Raw genomic sequence first — 27193 nt, 5'->3', positions numbered from 1 at the left:
AAGGATGGTGACTCAACCACCTCCCTGGGCAGCCTCTGCCAGTGCTTGAAAAACCCTTTCAGTAAAGAAGTTCCTCTTGATATCCAACCTACATCTCCCTGGCGCATTTTGAAGCCTTTTCCCCCTGTCCTGTCACAGGCTACCAGGGAGAACAGACCAACCCCACCTCGCTACAGCCTCCTTTCAGGTAGTTGTAGAGAGCACTAAGGTCCCCCTCCCAGTTCCTCTCGGGCATCTTCTCTCCAGACTAAACATCCCCAGCTCCCTCAGCTGTTCCTCATAAGGGTTGTGCTCTAAACCCTTCACTAAGTTTTTATCCTCTCCCGAGAGCTTCCAGAGCCCAAACACTGCTATAGCCTGGGGAAACTTTTTTCCAGCTTTGTAGAGCAAGGCTGCCAATAAAATACTGAATTACTTATTTTGCCATGTTTACACACAGCACTGATGTCCAAGAGATGCTCTGGTACAAACATGAACTCGCTTCTGCTCTAACATGTCCAGTTCTGGTACATTTGCAGTCAGTTGAAACCCCACCACATGTCTGTAAGTCATAAACACCATCACGCTCCAACCTGGCGAGAGCAGCCTGCAGTTCCTCCTCTTTCTTGGCCAGCTGGATCTTCAGTTCTTCAATCTGGGCCTGCAGCTCCGCTATTTGGTCCTGTAGGTCTGTGGTTTCACCATCAAGTTTTCTTTTGGCTTTTTCCAGTTCTTGTCGCGTCTTCTCTTCCTTTTTTAAGCGCTCTAAGGGAACAAAGAATTGTATTTGTATGCAATTTTTCCTCTTGCCATCCTCAGAAGGTTCAGGACAAGGTCATGGGATGGCAGGAAGGGTGGGAAGTTTAATTTATACTGTGTCAACTCCTTCTCCAGTCTTTAGTAGGATGGCTGCCGGGAAAAGGTGAAACAGCAAAACAGAACTGCGTGATTTAGACAAAGTCCAGGAAACATCAATGAGTGGAGAAAATAGTTTGAAATAGGGGAAAAGCATAATATAATCTTGACAGCAAATAAGAAGTGAGATCTAAGAAGAGCAGCCTGAGCTGCTAGGCCACAGAGTCAGACATCAAGATTCAAAAATGAAAATCAACTATGGGCTGGAAAAAGTGCTGGCTTGCACAGTTTTGGAAGGGCTAGGCTGGACTGCAAAAGGTCTACTGGAAAACAGCACAGCTGACACAAAGTTCAGATAAACCATTTTTGCAAGCATCTGTGCCACAGACTCACATCCCATTGGTATTTAGTGAGACCACGCAACCCCAAGCTTCCAGTACGTTACTGCTGTAGCCAAGACACTCCTGCCCTGGTATTGCTTTGTGAAAACCACCCCTTTATCAGTGCCACAACAATAAAAACACACCGAGCCAAGCTGCCTCTTGTCTGATTAAGACAGCGACTGGCTGCATCATTACAATTAGATAATGACCGGGTGTGTAATACTCTTCATGCACAGGGAGGTTTTGCTTAGGAGAGCATTAGCGCAAACCAAAGTCATTAGACTTGTTCAACGCTTTGTGGGTGCTCAGCGCAGAGATTTCTCTCCCACCCTTCCAATGCCTGCTACGCTTTTTATACAGACAGAAGCGATGTCCAGGAACTGCCTCTTGGAGCCCCCCAGGGCTATTTGGGATTTTACAAATGATTTCAAGTATCCCTGTTTTTCTCTAAACAGCTCCTTATTAAAAAAAAAAATAGCACTTTTCTGTTTTTGTATTATATTCCTGGTGAGTTACAGCTGGAACAGTGTCAAAAGACCTAGTTTTGTAATTGAGAAAGTTCATGGTAAACTGAATTAGATTTTTTTCCCCCAATATCACTGCCAAGACACCATCAGAGAGACCTTAAGGGCTTCTTGAGTGATCTCCAAGAGTAAATATCATTTTACTGTGCTTTACTAGCCAAGAAATTACAGACCTTATATTCAAGCTTTAATTTCCATGTTTAAGTTCATCACAGTTGGAATGGCACCGTAACTGAACATGGTTGTCAATTATCTTCAGAAATACCAGTCCTGATTTAAGCACAAAACTACTCAAGCATTAATTTTCCAGTGAGCAAAGCTTACTTATGCCCATCTTAAGGTCTCAGAGTATGATTTTTAAAGGGAAGCTACATCAATCACCTATGATCCCTATGAGTTCAAGACCTGCCTATACAGATAAGATTAAAACTTGGATTTCCTCCATTACCACGTTAGTTTTAAAATATGTAGCAAGACAGGTCACAATGGAGTGAGTCAAAAAGCTATTTCCAAATTAGGATGCAGAGAGCAACTTTGCCTTAGTTTAATGATGTTGCACAATGGCTATTTACAGCCATAAGTAATTTAAGAAACCATGAAATCAGGAAAGGTCACATATAGGGCTAGGGTAGCCTGTGCCAACCTAGGCAAAACACTCAGAAATGAATGGTCAAAGAAATGGAATGATTTTAGATAAACAAAGCACTAGAAAAGCAAAACCATTCCAATTAGCTTATTCAAAAAATACTGGAAGCCTAATGAATGCCTGTTAACATTCTTCTAGCGCTATAATAACTATTAGAGCAACATATAAGTGTAGCAATGTCCTCAGAGACAGATGTTTTACCTCGTTACCGAGGAACGCACACGGCAACACTAATTTCTGAGTGCCTCTGTAAACTCAATGGACTCTCAGAAATGAAAACCTAATCAGTTAAACATGAGAACAACTGAGCTGCCAGCTGCAACACATCTTGCAAGTGACACAAATTTCTTTCATGATGGAGACGAAAATAACAGCTATTATGGTATTGACACCTCAAGCTGTGCTTGGCAGACAGACCAGATGTTGCGTGCACCGTACTGAGCGATTCATTCCTTTCTCGCGTGATGTTCAAGCTGTCAATAGCAAAATGTAAGAAGAACAAACCTTCCAGATCAGTGATCATCATCTCCTGCTTATTCTTGAGTTTGGCCAAGTTTTTGGCCTTTTCCTCTTCTTCAGCCAGCTGAGAAGTACACTCAGCAATTCGATCTTCCATTAGCTTCTTCTCCTAGTGAGGAGAAAGGGGAGAAAGAACAACTTCTGAAACATGGTTTGCAGAGACTACACAGCATGAATAACTGAAAAGACAAAAGCATATAAAGCCTCACACGGAGAGTATCATAGATTTTATTTCAAGGAACTGACCTGTCAGTATTAAAGATCGATTGGAATAGGATAGAAAGAGGGACACTTGTTTTCCAAGCATCATAGAACAATCTGGGTTGGAAGGGACCTTAAAGTCCATCAAGTTCCACCCGACCTGCCATGGGCAGGGACACCTCCCACTGGATCAGGGTGCTCAAAGAGAAAGTGAGACTTCTTATTTAACACATGGGAAGCCTGGTTTAAGACAGCATTTGGTGTACGCTTTTGGAAATCTCTTTGCAAAGAACAGTAGTGCTGATAAACACTGTTTCTGGCTCTTATATTTGGGAGATTCATGGAACTGTAAAGAATGTGTGGCAAATACCTCCCTCTTGAAGGTCAGTTCAAAAGAATCTCTAGTGTCTCAGCTCCAGCCTGCTCAAACCCTATAAGTCTCAGGTACAGTTTTTATAGATAACTTATCAGCAGTCTCAGATGTTCTGGGACCTCTCACTTGGCACTACTATTGCTTTTGTGCAGAATCTCCACCGTGCAGACCGGTCTCACCTTTAAAAACTTGGAATTTTGGTCCTCCAGCAGCAGGATCTCTTCCTCCATCTTCTTGATCTTAGCTTCAGCTGTCACTTTTTCAAGCTGCAACTTCTGTCGAGCTCCCTCTTCCTCATCAAGCTGTTCCTCTAGGTCCTGGGAAGAAAGGAAATTCTATCTCTGCTTTTTCCAGTTTACACATGTATTCCTTTCTTTAACTTGGTGAAAAAGATGTATTATTTTGAAAATCAACCTGCCCTAACACTAAAAATGCATTTGCTTTTTAAGATTTATTTATAATATCAATGATCTGGTGACGAAATCAAGCGCCACGCGATACACATGGAAGTTTTCATGCTCTGTATTTCAGCTCTGGCTGAAATCTGCCATCTAGGAAAGAAACACTCACCTCAACAGGGTCTTTTCACCTTCCTAATTCTAAGCACAAAATAATTCTATTTAACGATAACCAAAGCAGATCAGACTTCAGCGTCAAAGATTTCCTAGCAGACGGCACCTGAATAGGGCAGCTAGGACAAAAGCACAAGCGCCCAGGCAGAGACATCACAGATCTCCTGACTTGAGTATGAATCCAGATCTCAATATTGCAGCTGAAATGGCTCAGGTATCAGCACAAATGGCCACATACAACTAGAAAAGCAACAACTTATTGTACTTCTATTAATTTGTGGTTTTAAACAAGATTCTCAGCCACACATTAATGGACACTTATTAAAAGGCATCAAGAGTGCCAAGGTGTAGTGTTTATTTCTCCTTCAAGTACTTTGAAGGACAGGGAAGCTCTCAGGGATTCTCTTTTTCCAAGTCCCCATTATTCAAAAGGAAGCATCAAAATCATCTGACTTCTGGCAAAAAAACCTCAAGGGACCTGGAGAAGATCAAGTTGTCTTAGTTTTGTCGAAGTCAAAGAAGGAATATTCTACATGATATTCACTGGATCAAAAAGGAACTTTTCTCCCTGAAGTGACATCATCCCATCAGTCTTTGTTTCTGTAAGGAAGCAGGGAAGCCCCACATAGTCATTCCTGGTTTTTCCCCTGCTCAAAAGCACTTGCTACCTTCAACGCCCTCTTTGCATCCACTACCAACGGGGCACTTTGACTTTTCTCTTGCTTCCCTCACCCTCACATGCCAGGAGACCATAGGCAGGTAAAACTGAACATGGGGAGAGAAGAGAACGAATTTAAATTCATTTTTCTCCACACATTGTGCTAGGGAGCTAAACTCCAATGTGCTGCAGCAATGTCAAGGGAGCTTCCCTATCCTTAACCATACTGTTTGCTTGCTTTTCCATCTCCAATTACCAAAAAGCATACCTGAATATGTCCCTGCATCTTCTTTTTCTCATTCTGCAATATTTGGTTTCTTTCCTCTTCCTCCTCAACCCTGGACTCTAAATCATGGAGAATTTCTTCCAGCTCTTGTTTTTTGGCAGCCAAGCGAGCCCTCATTTCCTCAGCTTCTGCAAAGAGCTCTGTTTCAGCCTGTAGTTGCTCGGCGAGAATGTTCTTTTCTTCTAGAAGCTGCAAACATCCACAGAAGGTAGTAAAGCAGTAAAGACAACATTTCAAAGTGTCTCATAAGAGATCATACATATGACATCTACAAAGTTAGTTAAAGGCTAGGTTCTGCTCCAGTTTTTGATTCCCTGGTCAACATCCAAACCCTAAGACTGTTAGCAGAGGGTTTTACCAGCAGGCCAGGAGACATCAGCTTACGCAGTAGTGCTGCAGCAATATTCACTCATTTGTTCTCCCAGTTTAAGGAACAAATCCCACTGCACCTCCTCCACCTGCCCTGTTCTACCAGCAGCGCAAGGATGAGGGAAGTGCCTGATTCCTGGACTGCTCCTCACACTCATCCCTGTGAAGCAGAAGAGTGCCATGGGTAGCTGGGCTGAAGCTGACATGTGGAGTAACTAGAACAGAACTGGAATACATTGCTTCTTGCTGGACAAACTTGACAATAGAACATTTCCAGCTGGAAGGGACATACAACAATCATCCAGTCCAACTGCCTGACCACTTCAGGGCTGGCCACAAGTTAAAGCAGGCTATTAAGGGCATTCTCCAACTGCCTATTAAACACTAAGAGGCATGGGGCATCGTCCTCCTCTCCAGAAAGTCTGTTCCAGTGTTTGAACCACCTCTCAGGTAAATAAATGCTTCCTAACATCTAGTCTGAACATCCCCTGGTGCAGCTTTGAACCAGTCCCACACAGCCTGACATGGGATCCTCTCAAGGAGAAGGGATCAGAGTCTTCCTCTCCCAGTTCCCCTCCTAAGGATACTGCAGAGAGCAATGAGGTCACCCCTCAGGCTCCTGTTCGCAAACTAAGACAAACCCAGTAACCTTGGGCACTCCTCATGGGCCTCCCTGCCCTCTCTTCAACAGGAACTGAAGCTCTGCCCTTCCCAATATCCATCCCAGTTCTGTCAGATCTCTAAAGTTACCACAGTGATAAACACACATTTTGACACTCTTTCAGCTCTCCTTTAAATTGATATCAATATTACTTAGCAGGATAAATCCGCTTTGCTTTGTCCAATAATTATAACTGCTTCCCCATGTCTTAAACAGCACATATACGCCTGAAAACAACTATGAAAAGGAGGGTGACACCTCTACTGAAGCTCTCCTGTGAACTAGGGAAGGCCAAAAAAAAAGTTTCGCTTGGCTAATGTGATGTTTCTGCCTTTCTGGTGGAGCGGTTCATGCTATAGCTTCCTAGTCCGGCTTTCAGCTGGTGTGAAAGGAGTTAGCTCACCTGATTCTCAATGCTTTTGCTCAGTGTCTCCCCAGCACGGCTCCCTCAGATGGGATAAAGTGCAATTCACATTCTAGATATCAAAAGCTGATCTTGGACACAAACCTGTTGATGTTTCCTTTCCATCTCCTCAAGTTCTGCCTCCACTTTTGTCTGTTTTTCTTTCACCTTCATTAGTTCCTCGTCCTTGGCTTGAAGTTCTTCTTCTTGACGAGTGACCTGAAGGAGAGGCTTCACCTGTAAAGATTGGAAATGAACAAGTGAGAACCAGCATTCACCTGTTTACAGAGGTCAAGAGAAGTCCCAGAATGTAATGAACCTTTGTGAAGACTCTCCACCACTGCCAGTGCCGAAGCTTTAGGTACGCAGCGCAATTCCTCTGCAGGATTTTCAGTGCACTCAGTTGCTGCTGTTTCTTTGCAAAGGCCCTGAAGACAAAGAGCAAAATATTTTGTGTTAAATGCAGCTGATCATCTGTCCGTGTTTAATTTTTAGGTTACCCACCCCTGGAACACTTGCAGACCATAAATAGGCTTAGTTTAGGTTTCAGTGACTACACTGATTTATGAGCACTCATTCCTTATATGAAGAGGCAGAGCAAGAGCCTGACTCACCATTTTCAAAGCAGTAATTGCAAATGCTATTTGTTCTTACTCATAAGTGACTTTAGACTAAAGTTTAGCTTAAACTTTAGTTTAAAGCCAGGATGGATCAGACAGTGAACTATCCTTTAATTTCAAAAAAGCAGCTTTCCAGAATACCTCTATGAACTTCCATTGAGGCAGGAGGAGAGATTTTCTCACAGCTGCCAGCTATGCTGTAAGCAGCTGCACGTGTCACAAAGGCAAGACTGGGGGAACGAGAGATTATTAAGGGGTGAAGGTGCTAATTTTTATTAGGTAAAAATTCACCTAATAAGCTGGGTACAACGGGAGTTCAACAGGTACCACGCTTCAAGAAAATCCCTCCTGCAATGTAAGTTCAGATGCAAAGCTCCCTATCAAAGAGGCTTAGGATGACCACAAGACCACCAAAGCATAAAAACACACATACTTCCTAGCCAGGTATCCTCTACAGACTGCCTGGAAGAAGATGATAATATCCGTGATCTTCAGATCTCGTTCTTCTTCTAAGTGTGCCAAGACACCAGCTCGGAAAAAGATCTTGCTCTGTCCAATTCTGTATAAGTTGGGGTCCAGCTCTAAGGCTCTGATCTAAACAGACAGGGCAAGCACATTGTTTTTACATCAAGAAAAGGACAATTTTTGTTTTAACTTGTCAATGTTTGAACAACATTTAGGCATAACCACTTACCATGCGCTCACAGGCTTGTTTACCATCCATAAAACCTTTTGGAATTGCATTGGGAGTGAGGATCTCATACCTTTAAGTCAAATGAAAAAATACCTTTACATTCAACACTAAGCTACATTAATATAAATCCACAAAGCTGCAGTCACCAAGCACACAGCTAGGGGATTTCTCCAGACAGCTTCTCCAGCCACCCACTGTAGATGTTTCCACCTCCCTGTTGCCTTTAGAGTAAACCTGTAGCATTTAACTGCTTCAAGTTCAAGCCACTTCAATACCTCACATGGATTTGGATTTTCTTCCAGATGGGTTGGGGAAGGAGGTGGGGATGCAGGGTGTCTTCAATGATTTAACAAGGAACTTTATCTCACAGAACCCCAAAACGCTGTTCCTACCATTACCTCTGCCTGAATTCCTGGAACACTATCCTGTTTGGAAAGCCTTGTCGACAAATCCTTATTCCTTCCAAAACACCATTGCAACGCAGCTGATCTAGAACCAGATGCGGATCCAATTTTCCAGCCTGGACAAACAAAACAAGTGTGATTTTTAGTCTTTCAATTTGTATTAATGAAAAACTAACTAAGTGTTTCAGACTGCCCTCTACAAATACAACCACCTAAATAAGGGAACATGCAAGGAATACTGGTATTTGATCAGTGTGAAAACTCTGGGAAACCTGGCTTCTGATTTCAAAAGGAAGACAGACAGCACGTACAACTTCAAATGCACGAAAAGACTAATAAAGAGAAAGGATTAGATGAGGAGTCTGCAGTACGTACCCTCTTCTCATGATTTGGAATGATGCAGCGAACAAAATTGGGATTGGTGTTCCGCAGTGTCGCCATCAGCTTGGTGAGAGATTCCTTGTAGAGCTGACCAACAGTACGGAACATGCCCTTCTTGGTCTTGTAAGCAGAGCCAAATGCTGTCTCCGTTATTCCAGTCACCTGATCCAGACCCACAATCCGATCGACTAGGAAGGACAAGAGAAAATAATTAAGTGGACTTCAACATGTGTCAGGTAAAAAGACAGGCAGAAGGAGGAACAACAGTGCAGCAGCAGAAGCTTTGCAGAACAAAGGGTGGAAGATGCCATTGGTAGGCAAGGCAGTCAGCACGTTCTAGGAACACTGTGCGGAAGCAGGGGAACCAAAAGCCACAAATTCATACAGCGGGACAGTGTAGCTTTAGTAGGTACAGACTAAAGTATCTAGCTCTTTACTTGCAGTTCTACATGACTGGTAAAGCCATTTTCTTCATCTGATGTCAACTTCCAAGAGACAGAAAGTTGCCAGAAAACTGGCAATTATTTGAATTATTACAATGCAAAATTGGAAGCTGGAACTGGATGAGCTTAAAGGTCCCTTCCAACCCAAACCTTTCTGTGACTCCACGAAATCACATCTGGGTTGATTATTTGGAGTCTGTCATCCGTGCATGTTTGCTTACAATGAAGAGTCACTTATGGCAATTAGAGGGATTAAATCCGAGTTTCATTGACTACTCAAAAGTGATTTGAAAGCAGAACTATTTACAGAAGAGTTGGAAACGGTGTTATTTCAGTGACAAGAAGGAAAAACAACCAAAAAAAGTATCTGCCAGACTCTCTAGTCTGCTGTTTTGAAGTATTCTTCCAAGTTTTCTACACACAAGTGCAGGCCTCCCTTGCCAAAAGACAAGTTTTAAACCAGGAAAACTGCACACAAAGCCCTTCAAACTTCCCATAAAGCATCCGAACAGAGACTTTTCTTTAATCTCTGGAACATTTTGGGTAAGGATCTCTATAGTTTCTTCTTCAGAAGCACAAATCTGACTGCAATCATTAAAACCTTTAGGCCAAAACCATGAAAGTGATTCCAAATGCACGTCAACATTTAAATAGCTCACTAAAAAATACATGGGTAGCTGAACACCTTAACCACAGCTGGCATTTCTTTATTGAGCAAATACACAACATATATAGGCTCTCTGTGGAATCTGAGCTGGCCAGCCAGAAACAAGCAACTCTATGTAGGCTGCAATTCCAATTCTGTGAAGTTATCTACAAATCCATTCAAGCCAAAACAGAGGGAATCATGCTTTACTACTAGAATAGGTTTTGTATATGAAAAATACACAACAATATTTTCTTTCATACTCTACTGGTTTTCAAAGGTCTATTAAAAAAAAAAGAATAAAATGCAGAAAAATACAGGGCAACAAGTTTAAATAACCACTTGTGACACAGAGCAGAGTCCAGCTCTTCCACACAGTTTGAATCTTAGCAGCTTAAGTTAGAAGAATAAAGAGGTGGTAAGTCGTCCATAAGATCATATCCCAAATATTTACTCTGAGGCAGAGACAGAGAACACTGAGTGTCTTAGAGAGTATGAGCAGAACAGCTGGCACATATCAAACACACACCCATCAGACTCAACTAACGACCGGGCACCGTCCAGCTTTAATTTGTAGATATATCTGTTAATGGTGCATCTTCTGTTTTGCTCCCCTCTGTCCCCAGGCTATAACATGCTTATTTGATAATCCTCATTGAAAAAGTTTAATGCAGCCTTCCCTATTGGTTCAGAGCAGTCACCCCTGGACAGGGGGGCTCTGAGCTCCAGCCCTCTGACAATTCCTTTAGAAACCATCACTCCCTTCCTCAAGGATGTGAGGTATCATGCAGAGCAGGAGATGAACCCAAGTAAAGATCTGTAGTCAGAAGACAGTCTTCACATCCAGGTGTTTCTAAGCCTGGGGAGAACAATACATGAGGGATGAGGAAGAGGTAGGATAAAATATCTAAAGCGTCTTCCAAAAGGCATTCCAAATAACTGAATTTGTTGATTTCTCAACACACCAAAAAAACACGTGTGCAGCTTCTACAAAGGAAAATATTAAGAAGTTTTACAATTCCAGTAAGTCTGGAAAAAGTTTATTTCCCTTACTACCCCCACTATCACTACAGCCCTCATCCTGATACTTCAACACATCCTTCAGCTCTCCTGCCAAAAATACATCCATGTTCTAAAGCGTTCCAGAGTTGCATCAATGTTGGACTGCAGAAAGAAGCTTGATAGTGGTACAAAGCTTATGCATTCTCTCAAATGCTTGGAGCTACCGGAGTTATCACTTAAGAAGCAATTCTGCATCTCAACATGGAACTAGGAAGCAACAAACCTTTTTTATCTGCAATGCTTAAATGCAGTGCATTAATATAGATGCTATATGTATGCAGCAGCAACGGAATAGGTATGCACTTGGAGACCATTTGCCTGGTGGAGAAATACCTCAGTTCAGCATGAAATGAAAAGTTCATGCAAGCCTACGAGCAAAAACAGGTTTCCTGTGGATACGACAGCCCTGCCTTTAGTAGGCCTACAGCTTTGATATCCATTCACCTGGTGGATCATGGAGACCAGTAATATTGTCATAGAAACAGGCTCTCTGAATATTCTGAATCTCTAAGGCAGAGAAACAGCAAAAACAGAAAGACAGAAGAGCAGATACACAAGACACTTCAGTTAGTATACAGAACAGGTTCATCAATTGCAAACAGACTTAACTCTGCTACAAAAGCAATCAGGCCACAACATATTCCATGCACATCTCAATTATCTGGGGAAACGGGTTTTGTGTATTTGGACCAAAATGTGTACTCAAAAGGGAAGGAGTAGATTCTGCACAGAAAAGTTCTTTACACAGTCAAAATGCACCCTGTAGCTGAACCAGCTGAACATTATTCCCTAGAGTAAGAGGGAAACTCAGCATTGACCTGACTAAATCATCAGGTTACATCATCATCTACATCACAGGATTTATTTCCTCTCCCAATAAGGAACTACAAGATTTATACACTATGGCATATAAATACACAGTAATTAATGTACTGTGATGTTAAAAACTAGAACAGAAAAGTCCTTGTAAGTGCTTATCTGGCTGTTTCTGCTTCTTGGGCTATTTTGGTAAAAGCATTGATAAATACTTTCAGCTGATATGCAGGCAGAGTAGCTAAACCACAGTGTGCTGTTACAACAGGGAAACATTGATTTGATTTCAATACGCAGTATCTAAGCACTAGTACAGCTGTTAGTGAGTTTTACTTTAGGAGCTGCAGATTTCCAGGGTACAGCCACCCCGCACAAGAAACAACTGTGCTGGTGCTGACACAAGACAACATTTTCTGAAGAAGCACCACTCAATATGTTTACATTCAGGACTTCACTGCAGCAATTCCAAGAGTTCTGGACAAGGTTCTGGAGATGGAACTTGACACAGGGTAACAAGCAGTAAGCAAATACCAGTTCAAATAACAAACATGAGAAGCAGCTACTCGAGATGGTACATGCGCAAGGGACCACGGTGCAACCCAGCTTCCTTACTGTACTTTTGGTGTTAAATATTAGAGAAAATGCTGTAGATATTCACAGTATAAAGGTGAAGGGTGAGGAGGGAACAGGCACAAAACCCCACTCATCTAGCAAGGTAAACCACTAGTAACTTGTGTACTCAGCATGATCTCTTACCATCCTTCCAAAGCTCTGCAACAAACTTGTCAGAAGACTGGTGCAAGAGTGTGGCCACATTGTCATTCAGGGGGTCCATGTTCTTCATCAGCCACTCATCCGCCTTGTAGTCCACCTGCAGAGTGGCCAAGGTGCACACAATCAGACAGACTTCAGCTTTAGTTCTCAAATTACCAGCACAAAAAAAAGCTTTCGATAAGCGATGTTTTCCTCCTATTCTCTTCTCGATGGCTGCTTGCCATGAGTTTGTGGTGCCTCCGTAAAACAGTTCAAAGCACCACAAGAAGTGATTCTTCTTTTGAGAGAGTAAATGGGAGTTTTCTTAAAAATTTAGAAATGTGACTCTTGCTGCTGTTACACATTTTCAGCCCAGTGTTATTGCCAAAATAAGGCTTCAGTGTTTGCTGAGAAGATGTAAAACAGCTCCAGTATAGATCTTAATCACCGTATTTAAATTACTGGAGAGCAAATCAAGGATGTGCAGCAACGTGATTTTTTTAGAGCCTTACTAGAGCTCAAAACACTTTGTTCTCAAAAAAACGCAAACAAAGCTCTTATCTTGAAAGAACCAATTCTGTGGTTTCTAATTAAACTATAGCTTAAACTTAATGCAACCAGCATGGTTTCATCCCAACCCAAGAGAGCCCTAAGACTCCCCAAGTCCAATAAGCCCTCCCTATGGACTGGCGTGGGTTTGCTTCAAATGCATTGAGTTTTCTATTTCTAAATAAAAGCTTTGGAAGCAAAACCACATTTCAAAGCTTCCAGCATTCAAACCAAATCTGCCATCTCAGTCCGTCTTGCAGTATAAGCTCTTATACAGACAGTTGTAGTTTGGAAGGAAATACCCATTCTAGTAGAAAGATGCCTTCAGTCAGAGGAGGAGACACCAGGATCTCAGAAATGCCCTGTCTGGCAGAAGTCAAGCTTCTCCAGAACTCCTTCCCAGTAGACAGGCACCAAGCTAGTTTAATTCACATTATCTAAAGATAACCTTTCTGTTTTCTACAACTCATCCCCTATTAACTGCAGTAGTAGCCAGGTTTTCATTATTTCTGAGTTTTGAACATAGATGAATAAAATGTACGATTTCTTTATTTCAATTTTTGCTACAGCTCCCTGCTTGGCACCATTGATATCAAAGAACAGATAACACCAAGCTATTAGCACTTCAAATGAAAATGAAAGGATGGCTCAACCATTCACACAGTTTCTTCCAAGTATCAGGGCAAAAAATGGTACTAAGATTAAGTGTTAGCTATTTACAAAACTAAATCCACAGTGTGGCCCCATGGAATAGATCCAGTGATGATGAGGGCTCCACATAATGCTGACAAGAACCACATTGCTATTCCATGGACCTGCTCACATCACTGCTGAGCTCTGTCCCTCAATAGCAGAATAAAGACTGAACTGACAGTAAGACCAAAGCTATGGGTTTAGCTATAAAGGGGACATACAGACAATCTGACATGAACTGAGGAGGTGCAAAGTGAGGAGGGTGCTGACCCAGCTCTACTTCAAGCATCACTGTCAGCTGTGAAACAGATACTCAGAAGAGACTCCTTTCTATATGAAACCTGAAGAAGCTCACCTGTAAGATCTGACAACAAAATTAAAAGGAAACCGAAATATTTGCTTAATTTATTAATATTTTATATTTTCAGCTCTATTTGGTAATAAGAGCTCCACCAGAGCGCTCCTGAACATGCTCAAGTAAATGAGCCATGACCACCCTCCTGCAGGAGCCTTACAGAATCTGGTAGTGATGCCAGGTGGTACTTGCCCAAACTAAACAGTTCTAACCAAGTATTTAACATCTAAACCTTACCTTCCCCGCATAGTGAATAATGCAGAAATCTGCTTTGTCCTTTAGCTGTCTTGGCTTCTGGAACTTGGAGTGGGTTCCTTGCTCTTGGACCAGTTTTTCCACAAATGTCTTGTCGGTAGCTTTAGGGAACCAGCATTCCTCATCCAGCAGCGCTAACACACCAGGAGGATTTGCCTGAAAGCCAGTTGGGGTTAATCTTTGTTAATATTTTATATATTCTAAATTCTTGTATTTAGAACATACCAATGAATGCCACCATAAGAAGTTGTCTAAACTGATTCTAAATGTAATTTACATTAAAACAAGCAGTAGGGGAGTTCCGTTCAATGAATAACTTTATGACTGGTTCAAACTCATTCCAGTGTACATCAGACCTAGAGACAAGCAATCTGACTGAGCACTCCCTAAACCCCTGCTTTGAGCAGGCTGGAATAGACGACATCCAGTTACCTTCCAAACATATTGGCAACATCTACATAACTCCGCAGCTCAGCTGCATCTCTAGAGTTGTTAATGCCACACTTTAATGTGGGCTAAACTGAAGACAATGTTCCCTCCCAGCCACTCAACAGCACTGTGGCAGCCACAAAGCCTCCCCTTGCCAAGCCCAGTAGCAGCATCCCGAGAGATTTAGCGGGCTCAGCACCAGCAGCCAGCAGTTTTAGATACTCCCCCTCCTTTCATACAGTTTAAGCACATCACTTGAAGGTTTGTTTATTCTTAAAGTGAAGAAGGAAACAAGCACTGTCTGCATTTTGCAGCTGTAGAATTGTTTGGCAGGCTCATTTTCCTCAGGGAAGACAGACGGATGTATGCAGGGAAGCAATGGGGAAAAAGGGTTTAATAACTTACACTTCAAAAATACCTAGTGAGTGTAAAATTTACATATTTGGAGAGAGATGTTCCTGTGTGCCCGCTACACGGCAGCACATTTACAAAACAATTCTGGAGGTACTAACATTTGCTTTTCAGAATAATAAAAAAAAAAAAAATCAAGTTCTTGGATGCATTTTAGGATCTTCCCCTTCACCTCTGCAGATGGAACACATTCCAGTCCCCTCCTCAGGCCTTCTAACAGAGATTTTTATGTGTCAAGAAAGCAGAATTTCCTAAAGTTCCACATACACAGCTCAAACCTTTAATAACTGTAACAAGATTTTCCTTTTCCTTCTCTAAAAAAACCACCAGTGTGGCTCACAGGCTTTTCTGCCCTTCAGGATGCACAGTACCACTGGCAGCTGACGCAGGTTCTAGAACATTCCCACAAACGTAGAGATTAGCAACCACAAGGCCCTACAGTAATTTCAAATGTCATTTTATGACAGAACAGTTCCAAGGTTTGATGAATAGTGACTTTAGGAATGGCAATCTCTGTTCTCCCTTCTCCTGCTCCTTGGAGCCCTCTGCAGCTTCCAGATATCAAGCAACCACAACAATATCTTTAAAATCACCTTTAAGATGTTGCTTTCCTGTTCACAAGGCAGATTTATGGGGAATACCTGACCATAAGTCAAGCTCAGGAATTTTGTTATTGATCTCAAACGAAGCACTGAAAAGCTTCTGAACTGAGCTGTCACCACTGCAAAGCTCCTGTAACACAAGGGCAGTGTTGAATACAGAAGTGCCAGGACAAAAAACTTCCTTAGTATTAGTGTAAAAGGTACAAAAATGGTAGCTTAATATCTTCAGCCCAGTGTGAAATCCCCCAAGTATAAACCATTCCACTAACACATGGTATTTGAGACTTTGGATTTCAGCCTCGATTCACTTTTTGTGACAGCTCTGGAAGAAACCTATATATAGTCGCACAAATTGCAGGCAGTAAAAGACAAACCCAGAAATGGAACTTATTCTACTTAGAGCATTATAATGCCCAAACTTACAGGTCTTTCAATTAAGTCAATGCAAGGCTGCAGGTCCAGTCCAAAGTCAATGAAATTCCACTCTATGCCCTCTCGCTGGTACTCCTCTTGCTCCAGGATAAACATCGTGTGGTTAAATAACTGCTGAAGCTTCTCGTTGGTGTAGTTAATGCAGAGCTGCTCAAAGGAGTTCAGCTACAAAAACAACATTAGCAAGCAAGAATGATTCAGTGGCAGGATTTATCACAGATCTGGAAGGCAAAAATCTGACCTTACAAGGAAATTCCCCAACACACTGCAACATTCATATGTATTGTAAAGAAAATGTGAAAAAGCATTATTCAAACTGGAAAAAGTCTTCCAGTGCAGAAAGAGTCTACAGGAAAGCTGGGGAGGGGCTCTAGATCAGGGAGGGCAGGGATAGGATGAGGGGGATGTTTTCAGCTGAAAGAGGAGAGATTGAGATGAGATCTTGGGAAGAAATGTTTTGCTGTGAGGGTGGGAGGCCCTGGCCCAGGTTGCCCAGAGCAGCGGTGGCTGCCCCATCCCTGGAAGCGTTCAAGGCCGGGTTGGATGGGGCTTTGAGTGACCTGATCCAGTAGGAGGTGTCCCTGCCCATGGCAGGGGAGTAGAACTGGTTGGAACTACAGCCACCATGGTCACCCCCCTTTCTTCTGCCATGAAAGGAAAACACAGGTGGAAAGAATCCAGGGGGTGGAACTGTATGGGCTTTGAGACCCCTTCCAACCCAAACCCACTGTATGATTCTGTGATTCAAATCCCATGTTCCCTGTTAGATAAAATTAAATAACAGGGGGTGAGGGGGTGGGGGAGAAAAGAACAATTGAGGAGTATGACTTTTTGGCACGGTAATTTAGGGTTGCCAAAGCATTTGCATGCTGTGAAGCAAAACCCTCTCACAGCCTTGGAGCACACATGAAGTGGCTCTGCCCTCAGTCCTGAATGCAACAGGAACAGAGAAACCTGATTAGCAACGTTTTGAAGTACCTCAAAGATTTCAAATCCAGCAATATCCAGAATCCCAATAAAAGATGCTCCCTGTCGTTTGGTCCTGTCCAAAGCTTTATTAATGCGGTGAACAAGCCAGCGGAAGAGGCGTTCATAGGTGGCCTTTGCCAAAGCTTCCACGGCAAAGTCGGCCTGAAAATCCAAACAGGAACATTTATTTACCCTGGAGAAATCATCAAAAGAACAGACCTGGATGTTATCACAAAGTAACAGAAGTTTAATGGTGTTAATACCACTGAGGAATGAAAACAAGCAGTAGGAACAGGATGCAGTTTGATTAATGTTAAATTGGGTTTTAAAACATTCCACAGAAAACCAAAAGTTCTCTGAGCATTTGATACACATAACGGCACTGAAGGATGAAACCAGGAGAAGGTCAAGAAGAGGGAAAGGTTTCTTCTATTCAACTACTGATTTTTACTAGATAAGAATGTTTAATAAAGACAGTGAGCTTAAACAGCATTGCTGGTTTTACACGCTGAATTCCAGTTTTCCTTATTAAGAACTAAACAGCATTAGGCATAGATTCACTTCACCTTTAAAGCATCAAAACTCACTTGTTCTTTGGTCTGGGCTTTCTGAACGTAGTCTCTGCCCACTTTGATGCGCGGTGTCAGTATGGCCCGGGTGAACTCCATCACATTCATTCCCAGCAGATGGCAGAGTTTCTGTGCAACTGGAGATCAAAGAGAGAAAGGGAAGCTTTAAACCCTCCGCAGCAGCTTGCTGAGACAAGGTACTGACAAAGGCCATCACATGGCAGCTTGAAAACTGAACTTGAAAACAGAAAACTGAGCCATTCACTCAGAGGGCAGGAAGACGCACTCCTGTGCTGCAGGTTGACAGCCTGTGTCCACAGGACCTCCACCTCTGAGGCTGAGGGAAGGCTCAAGGGAAGCACAGCAATGACCAGCCTGGGGGGGGGTGGGGGGTGGTGGAAATCAGAAATGCAAGAGTTCATGAAATTGCAGCCCACTGTCCACATACGAGCATTCACGCGGTTTCTTCAATAGGGAACATCCATTTTCTCATCTCCAGAATATAAACCCAGCATGAGGACACCACACCCCGACTCCATCTTACCAAAGGTTGCCTAGAAACTGCTTCAAATTCAGTCAAGTACACCAGTGTAATTCTACTGCAGACTATACCAAAATGCTTCGTTTAAACCATTTGAAACACGGGTTTGCAGTGTTTTATACAAAACATCACCAGAAGCAGCAGCACCCTTTCTTTAGACAACTTGAACTCTCCTGGGTCCTGCTCATTATTTGAGAAAGCACATCATCCTCCCCATCGTTACACATCCCTACTGCCTCAATTCCTTTTGCTAAATACATTTTCCAGTAGGTGAGGTGTTTATGATTCCATACTGCTAAAAATGAGAGTGACGCTGGTGATATTTTTAGGCCTGGGTAAGCGCTGCCCTTTAGCAGGAAGCCCTCCACACCATCCAGCAAGCACTTTAACCCCTTCATTTTGCAGTCTGACAGCTCTTTGGTTTACTGTCAACATGAAAAAAGCCGTTTTTACAAATCAGTATTGGAAAATGGATTCGAATGCGAACACAGAAGAGCTTCCTCTGCATTTATTTTTCCCCGCTGGTATTAAACACACCACTACCTGCCCTTCATATTGAGATCTTCTGTCTGGTCATCCATTAGAAGGGTTCATGAATCAACACAACTTCATCAGCAGCACCACAGAACTGAGCATTCCTTTCACTGTAGGGAGCATTTCTGAGCTCAAGAATTATAGAATCACAAAATGGTTTGGGTTGGAAGGGACCATGAAGGTCACCCCATCCAACCTCCCTGCAGTAAGCATCTTCAACTCCATCAGGTTGCTCTGAATAATTTGAAAACAGTGGCATCATGGAAACCATACAAAGGACATCCCCCTGTGCAGCACACCAAACGGCTCCTCCTCCATGGACTGTAACATATAATTAACTGTTACCTTTCTAACATGGAATAATCCATGGCTTAGGTAAAGACGACAACAACAACCCATAGTGGAGGTAATACCAAAAGTCACATGCGATCCAGTCATGGAAGAGGCTGCAGCCAGCATCTAAGAAGTCTGAACAAAAAGAATCTGTTTTCAAGTCAAAGCTCTATCAACTCTAAGCATAGGACTGGCTCACACTATTGCACCTTGATTAAAGTGTAACTCATCTCATTCGCTTACAGCTGAGGCAGTTCCATTTAAAGTGTGCAACTGTATAAAGTCATGACTATCCTGACTTTGCAATTTGTTATTGTCAGGGTTTGGGTACAGAATTCTGAATTATTATAAAGCAAAGGTAATAAGAAGCTTGTATAACACTTGAAGCATGGACTTTATGAGGTTCCTTCCAAACCTCTGCCCTTCCAGAACAGCTTCTCGCAAACCCGGTATGCATGAAAAGGTTTTTTAAAACAGCTGTTCCCCTCTCCTCGTCCATGAAGGCTGCACAGCTTTCCTGCCATCTCTTGTATTGACACTTCAAACCAAGATTTGTTTATAGATATTTATTACCTATAGGATAGAATTCACTTTCCATGCTCATCAAAATCTACATTGCTTAGGTTCACATCTCCATTACTCTCACAAATTCCCTCCCCTCCACAGAGATGTTGACCTGACCCATTTCCAGCAGGGGCCTCTAGATGAGATAAAGACACTTATTTCTCTGGCAGGCGCTAGGGAAACCCATCACTGAGAGATCTGACAATAGAGATGGAGAAGGGAGAGATCACTTTCACTCAGGTTATCAAGGAGATAAAGACTATACAGGCAAATACATTAATTTTTTAATACAAGAGTAACCTGCTTTAACAATGACCTGAGATTCTCAGCCTCTTTGCTTTATGGTTCAGAATTTTGTATCCAGTAGTACAAATATATTTATATCAAATATTACCGTTCACAATGCTATACCTAAACACAACATTAACACCACAAAAGCCAAGAGAGTTAGGGAGGAAGAAGCCTCTGTACCTTTCCACATGCCACCTCCTAAACAGACAATGACTCAGCAGAGTTGCCCATGCTGCCACTAAAAGCCCAGAAAATGAATCCCTCGCCCAAACTTTTCTCTCACTGCAGAACTCAAAAGTCCAACTGCCAGCAAATATCAAGTCAGTGACTACCGAACATCAATCCATGCTGCTTGTCACAGCACTTTGGGCAGCAAGCCAATGTCCTGGGAAATGCAAAAACCTAGGGACACTCCAAGCAACCTATGTCCGTAGCAATTTAAGACAATTATGAAGTGAGATACAGACAAGAATTTAAGTGTTGCATATGCAGCAGGGCTTGTGAATGCTGGTTCTTACTGCTCTGTCCACTGAAGTCAGTTCTCAAAGTTGACTTTCCATGACAGCATTAAAAAACCTGGTACTGAAGCACTAACGTGAAAACCCAAGACTCAGTTCAGCAGCTATCTTCATTGTGAAGAAAGATACTCCTCGAAATGCTGACTGCATCACAGGTATGAACTGATAAATTCAATCTCTGTCACAGTACCGTGTGTTTTAGAAACCAGATTTTTTCTAAATACAGCATTCTTGTGTTCAGCCATTGCCCTCTGGAAGTTGTGCTTGGCTCCGGGGCTCTTATCCTTGGCAAGAAAACCGCTGTCAGGCACCAAAGAAAACAAACCGATTAAAGCACACACTTTTTCTAGTGCTCAAGCCTTCGCAGATAGCAATAAACAAGACTACAACCCAAATACTTGTTCAAAGCTTAGAAGCAATACAAACAGCATAAATTCTGTTGGTAGATACTTAAATTTGCCTGCACTATAAGAATGGAAGAGGAGGTTTGATTACTGCCTGTTGGCAGCTACCATACCATCAGGGCCCCTTTTTGGCCCTGCATCTCATCAAGGAAGCGCAGAGGCCCGTGCTGCACTTTTAAAGATATGCACTGAGCAACCAGCAGGACGCGAAATGAGCTCAAGTCAAAGGAAGCCGTACAAACACGGTTGACTTACCAGTGTTCTCAGGCATTGATGCTTGATCAGTGTTTCTCTCCTTCTTAAAGGAAATATTTCCAAACTGTAGCACTGAAGACACCACTTTCAGCATTGCTGTGGTAATGAGATAAAGGCATCAGTTTAAATGAAGAGGGCTCAGTTTAACACATTTTCCTTCTGTTACCTCTGCCGCTTTCCTTCCAAATTCAAAGTCTGAGTTCAGGAAGGCAATAAAGTCCATATTGTGCTTTTTGGGCAAACGCCTTTAACTCTAGCTCACATTAAGCAAACGTTTGCTGCAGGCTGTCGTGACACTGAAGCTACATTAAGTATGGTGATGTTAAATTACCCAATGTGTGCACACGTTTGCGAGAGAACAAAGCACACTTCAAAAATCCAAAGGGCTCAAAAAACTTACACAAGATCTCATCATGCGAAAATCCCATGATATGCATGGCTTCCATGGTCTCCTGGAAGTTATCCTTGTCTTGCTGCCCGGGAATGGGGATGTAGCCATTAGATAGAAATCTGTAGTTGTTAAACCCTTCAAGAAGCAAGTCGGCTGTGTTGGGGGAAGGAGAAGAGAGAAAAATCAGCTGAAGAAATGCTGTTCACACCCACCCGTGCTCTGCTCTCACCAAATATGCAAACTTCTTCAGAAGTGGCTGCAGGCCATTATACCAGTTTCTGAAACTCTAAAAATATATATGCCTTAGCAGCTGAAGCCAGATTCCCAGGATCTCTATCTGTAGCAACCTCATCAGCTCTTTAATGCACTAAGCCTGCGAACAGAACATTCCCCAACTCAGATCTCCAATCCCCATTTGGAATATCCTAGAAGTAGCCCTGCTAAAAAGTAACAAACAGATCCAGGCAGAACTGGAGGTAGGTACTGATGATAACCACATCAATGATGCTAAACACAGGTTTATCTAATACCGGAGGAGGAAGAGTGCATCAGTTCTCTGAAGTCTACCTTCACACGGTTTCACTTATCACAACCAAACAGAAATTCCTGGTTACCAAGGGAAAAAGACCAGAAAAGAATCATTCACTGTACTGCAGTGGCTGCAGAACACTGCAGGGTTTCACTGTGTTTGATAAAACAGCTGCTTTGCCACCCACTCTGAAGGGACGGTTCAGAATGGCTACGGCTGGCTGCCAGCGTTCGTCATCAGTCAGCTGGGAGCACCGCAGTGGTGATCCGGCCAGAGGCTGCCCACACTGGGCTCTGTCACACAGGACCCATCTGGCTGAAATGCTCAACAGCACACTGGATAAAATACAGATGCCACTTCAAAACCTGGTTTCTCACCCTTCTTTTAAAACTGTCCTAAGCCCAAAGAACAGTTCAAAACTCAACTGTACAAATGCTGAAATAAAATGTGCCGTGCAGAAGCAACAAAATGAGATTCTCAACTTACACTTGAGGTGTTCTCCTGCTCCAGCCACCAGCTGATAGAAGATATGAAATGTCCGCTCATCTTTAGCCTGGCGAACAGCGCGAGACTTCTCCAACAAGTCTGATCATAACAAGTCAAGGATCTTCCACAATTGTTGGTTAAAAGTGATCAATGCAAACATGTTCAAAGCAGGCTATAGGATTACTTCAAGACTAAGCAGAACTTCAACAGGAATGACAGGACTATGGCCAATGTGAGCTTTCAGTAACTTTAAACAAGAGATTTCAAATTCAGACTGGTCGGAGCCCACATTTAATTCCAAACTCATTTCTTGGATGCTGACTGCATTTCCCCACTACATGCAGCTGATATTGTCTGTAATGTTCCTGCCTGTGAACACAACTGAAATCTAGGTGAGAGGGGGAACCGGCCATTCCTGTTCAATCACTTCTCTAAGGTCAGAGCTGACTCTTAGTGCCAAAAACCCAGCAGCCACTGAACTCACAAGTACTTTACCTAAAATGCATTTGCCATTTCTTCCCAGCACAGTATTTTTACATACAAACTCCACTGCCTTCAAGCAGCTTCCATATCCCAATTTGCATGACAGATAAAGTCTAATACGCTGCCAGAAGCCGCACTGTTATTTAGGTTTTTATTTCTTGATATCCCATTTTGTAAAACAAACATGAGGCAGCAATCAGAAGTGACACAGGTCACAAGCGAGGGCAAGTTCTTGTGATGAAGAAAAAAATCCCTAAGAGTAAAGTCCTGTTTTCTAGGCAAAACAATTCATGCGAGCTTTTATAAAACCAAACCCTGTCTTCATACCAAATGAAAAAAAGAAAAAAAAAAGTCACATGTCAAAGCATATTTTGCATATCTATAGCTCTTTCCCAGCCTTATGGGAAACTGGATTTTGCAACAGTTCCAAGCATTAATTGCACTTAAAATGAAGCAGTTTAACTCACAGCAAGAGAATGAAAGCTCAGTTGCAGCACTGGTTATGATGAATACTATCACAATATTGCACCAAGATTTCCAATTTCATAATTTTACGACCATCCTATTGCCATTCCCCCAGAAAAAGGCTAAACAGACAAAAAATTACATTACTTCCAGTGTAAAGAAAACAATATTGGAAAAAGGCTTTCAGTGCAAGTATTTTACCTTGTCCTTACACAATGATAAATAAAAACAAACCTTAAAGCTGAAACTGAATTAGGCTTCAGTATTAATTGCTAGTGGGTCTTGTGTGACTGAATCTACACGGGTATTTCAAAGGGCTAAGAAAACAGAAGGTGATGCAGCCCTTCCAGCTCTCTTCCTGTACAAGGAGCATCATCACCCCCTTCCAGGCAGAGCAGTTTCCGCAACACTGATGAGAGCACAACCCACCTCTTCACACAGCCCAGTAGGTCAGCTCCTGATTAAGAAGGCATTTCTTTTTCTGAAAAGAAATGTTCACAGAGCAAGCACATTAAAAATGGTTTCTCCACTTCACATATCCTGGGTTTAAAGCTTGTCTGAAAATCCAGCGGATTTCAGCGTGCTAAATTCCGGAGTATCCAGTTTCTAAGCAGGAGGAAGCACGCTGACATGGTGATATTTGATCGGCTATTTTGAAACAAAGGCAGAGATGGATGTTGTCAGAGGAATACAGAAATGTGGTTGCCTTCCACTGCATTCCAATGAATCCTTGGGTTAAAAGCAAAACAACGAGGAAACTTGCATTTTATGAGGATGTTGTACAAAATAGGATACAGGTCTCGATGTTGGCCCCGACGATGTAACCGGTAACATCAAAGTTAATCCTAATGAACTTGCCCTGCCAAAAAAAGATATTTTTGTAACTACTTATTTGTAAAACCAGAATCCCACTTGCATTTGTGTAACAAGCATTTCACAAGTTCAGATGACATCTCTTCATTATAGATCTGTTTGTAATCCAGACTTAGGAAAAACGTCTCTGACGGTGAGTCTCAGACTCTCACACCACCAAAACAAAATGCTGTCTGAGGTTGAAAGCAACACTGAGATTTTAAGTGCACATTTCTATAGAAAGTTTATAGCTGTTCGAAGGTGCTTCATCTGCAGCGGTCCTGAACCTCAGCATGCTGCCCAGTCCGCTTCTGCTGCCATGTTCAAGCCCAGGATGGTTGCTACCTGCATGGCGTCTCCTTTATAGCAGCTGGTAAAGAAAGGGCTAAGTTTTTAACACAGACATAGAATCACAGAATGGTTTGGATTGGAAGGGACCTCAAAGACCATCCAGTTCTACCCCCTGCCATGGGCAGGGACACCTCCCACTGGATCAGGGGGCTCAAAGCCCCAAACAACCTGGCCTCCCCACCCTCTGAAGAAAACATTCCTCCCTCAGACCTCAACTCAAACTCCCCTCTTTAAGGTGAAAACCATTCCCCCTCATCCTATCCCTGCACTCCCTGATCAGGAGCCCCTCCCCAGCTTTCCTGGAGCCCCTTTCATCACTGGAAGCTGCTCTAAGGTCTCCCCAGAGCTTTCTTTTCTCCAGCCTGAACAACCCCAACTCTCTCAGCCTGGCCTCATATGGGAGGTGCTCCAGCCCTCGGACCATAGCCATGGCCTCCTCTGGACCCTCTGTAACAGCGCATCTAGTTACTCTTAAAAGCAAAATATTAACACATCCCTTTAGCTGGCACTGACAAATCTTGCTACGAAATCTTTAATTTATGAGTTAGACTGCACTGGTGGCCAAACAAACAACTGAATTCTGTTTATAGTGTCATTATAGCACTAAGTATATGGCTTTATGAAAACCACATAAGAAGGAATCATTTCATTTTGCAATACAAATCCAGCAAACCCACTCTTCTACCCACTGCAGACTGTAGCCTTTACTGGCAGTGACAAAAAACCCTGCCTTTGGTAGAAGGGAAAGAAAAGTAATTTGCCCCCGACTTATTTCAGCCCTGCCCTGGGTTACCAGCACAGAGGGCAGAGGCTGGCACCCTCGCACTCAGGGTGAAGACTGTCAGCCTGCATGGGCCAAACAACAGCGCTCCGCACTTCACGGGAGAGTAAGTATCTTTTAAGCCAGGTTTTTAAATGGTTGTTAGTGAAGATTATTCTTTCTGCATGAGACGACACCATCTGGAGTGCATTACACTACTCCTTCATAAAAATAGAGCTGGAGCCATCTGAGTCATTATGATGGCAATGCAGACTGATCTAACATAAACCAGATGCAAATATCTTTAGGAAGAAAGCATCCTTGTTAAATTAGTACAATCTCTGATGGGTTCAAGACATGTAACAAAGTAGAATTATTGTGCAGTGAAACCTGTTGATATTATAAACTCTGTACCAAACATATCAGCATCAAGCAATTTGTAAATAATGTGGCTGTAAAATTATCGAAGTCAAATTTTTGCAGTACTCTGCTCTCCCTCCGTGAATGAAGAGGATGAGGGGTTTAACCATCCAGTTTTCCAGAGTCCTTATCACAGGAGCAGAGTTCAGACCTTATTAATCCAAGCAACTGTTGAAACATCAAGGCAGCCAAGGAATTGTTCATTTTCTGTAAATTTTAGTTTTGTTTTTGCAAGAAAAAAAGACTTAATAGCTCCTCTACAGTTTTAAATGGCTCTGAAAACAGCTTTTCCCAGAAAAAAGAGATGGCACTCCCCTCACCCACCTGAAAGGAAAGGAAGTTTTATGCTGTAAGGATTATTCACCCTGAGTTCCACCAACGGAACACATCAAAAATGGTTATTGGCCAACAAAACAGTGTGTGACACTGACCCAACCAGGACTGTGGTTCCACCCTGTGAAAGCCAGGTAGGATGTGACTTCCCTTTAGTAAATCAGGCAGACAGGGGCACAGGGAAACTTAGAGAGGGTTTTATATGCAAGCTTAATGCTTTTTTAAAAATTAAGGATATTCCCTCTACACCAACCAACTGATGAAATCAACTGTTGACAGGAGTGGGGGTGGAACTAGATGATCTTCAAGTCCCCTTCCAACCCAAACCATTCCACGATTCTATGAAACTTAGCTCAATTCCAGGTTGATGTCACACCCCTTCCTACTTTATAGCAGTAATTTGTGCACACAAGGCACAGCGCAGCTCTGCAGCACAGTGATGTCTACTGTACCACGGACCTTGCTGTCGACTCAGGGGCGGCTGAAGTAAGAAACTGGATAAAATTAAAGCAAGTGTTGCCAACGGGCAGCGAGGATGCATCTTCAGTGACCTCAGCACTGCACAGAAAGTGTTGTGCAAGAGCCTGAATTCGTGAAGGAGGGAGAACAAAGAAAGCTTCTGACCCTTAAAAGATAAATTCTTAAAAGGGGAATCTCTCCATAAACAGTAATTCAGATTTAAAGAGTATAAAAGAAAAAAAGAATAACTCACAAAGCGGGAGGAGTTGTCATTTTTCACTGTCTTTGCATTCCCAAAGGATTCCAGAATGGGATTCGCCTGAAGCAGCTGACGTTCCAGCTCCCCCTAAGAACCACACAAACAGAAAAAAAAAAAAAACCAAACAAAACCAGCCATGAGCACAGAGCACAGGGATTCAGTTTCCTACAGCCTGCTCCATCCAACAGCCGTTCATCGGGGCTGTGGCAGCGAGAGCACCGTTGCTCTCCTCACTTCTAAATGTGCTGACAGCCTCCTTCATCCAGTGAAGGACCCAGTTTATTTTGTTGGGGTAGTGGAGGTCTGGGGATTTGGTTTAACACACACACATACACACACAAACAGAGCAGTGATCAAGTAGGACTTAACAGATGTTGCAAATCATTGACCATGGAAAATAAAATTCACATTTAGGGCTAATGAAACCAGGCACAGACTTTGGGTGCTTTGGAGAAA

The 27193-nt window shown here is 42.7% G+C and overlaps 1 protein-coding gene across 2 annotated transcripts in view; it reads right to left on the bottom strand.

Annotated features, from left to right (window-relative positions):
* The window catches only part of MYH10 (myosin heavy chain 10), a 93191-nt gene that overhangs the window by 16297 nt on the left and 49701 nt on the right, over positions 1 to 27193 (bottom strand). For both annotated transcript variants that reach the window (XM_069872301.1, XM_069872300.1), the window contains 20 exons: positions 26732 to 26824; positions 24099 to 24162; positions 22356 to 22454; positions 21350 to 21493; positions 20950 to 21045; positions 17528 to 17646; positions 16950 to 17102; positions 15963 to 16136; positions 14080 to 14253; positions 12249 to 12363; positions 8523 to 8716; positions 8142 to 8263; positions 7744 to 7813; positions 7483 to 7643; positions 6749 to 6857; positions 6535 to 6666; positions 4979 to 5185; positions 3660 to 3797; positions 2892 to 3015; positions 573 to 744 (listed from right to left, as the gene is read on the bottom strand). In XM_069872301.1, coding sequence (XP_069728402.1) covers positions 573 to 744; positions 2892 to 3015; positions 3660 to 3797; positions 4979 to 5185; positions 6535 to 6666; positions 6749 to 6857; positions 7483 to 7643; positions 7744 to 7813; positions 8142 to 8263; positions 8523 to 8716; positions 12249 to 12363; positions 14080 to 14253; positions 15963 to 16136; positions 16950 to 17102; positions 17528 to 17646; positions 20950 to 21045; positions 21350 to 21493; positions 22356 to 22454; positions 24099 to 24162; positions 26732 to 26824 — 2660 coding nt within the window. The remainder of the gene's footprint in view (positions 1 to 572; positions 745 to 2891; positions 3016 to 3659; positions 3798 to 4978; positions 5186 to 6534; positions 6667 to 6748; positions 6858 to 7482; positions 7644 to 7743; positions 7814 to 8141; positions 8264 to 8522; positions 8717 to 12248; positions 12364 to 14079; positions 14254 to 15962; positions 16137 to 16949; positions 17103 to 17527; positions 17647 to 20949; positions 21046 to 21349; positions 21494 to 22355; positions 22455 to 24098; positions 24163 to 26731; positions 26825 to 27193) is intronic.

This window comes from Phaenicophaeus curvirostris, chromosome 19 (assembly GCF_032191515.1).
Source record: "Phaenicophaeus curvirostris isolate KB17595 chromosome 19, BPBGC_Pcur_1.0, whole genome shotgun sequence".
Taxonomy (NCBI): Eukaryota; Metazoa; Chordata; class Aves; order Cuculiformes; family Cuculidae; genus Phaenicophaeus; species Phaenicophaeus curvirostris.
This window is presented reverse-complemented; position numbering and strand designations above follow the sequence as displayed.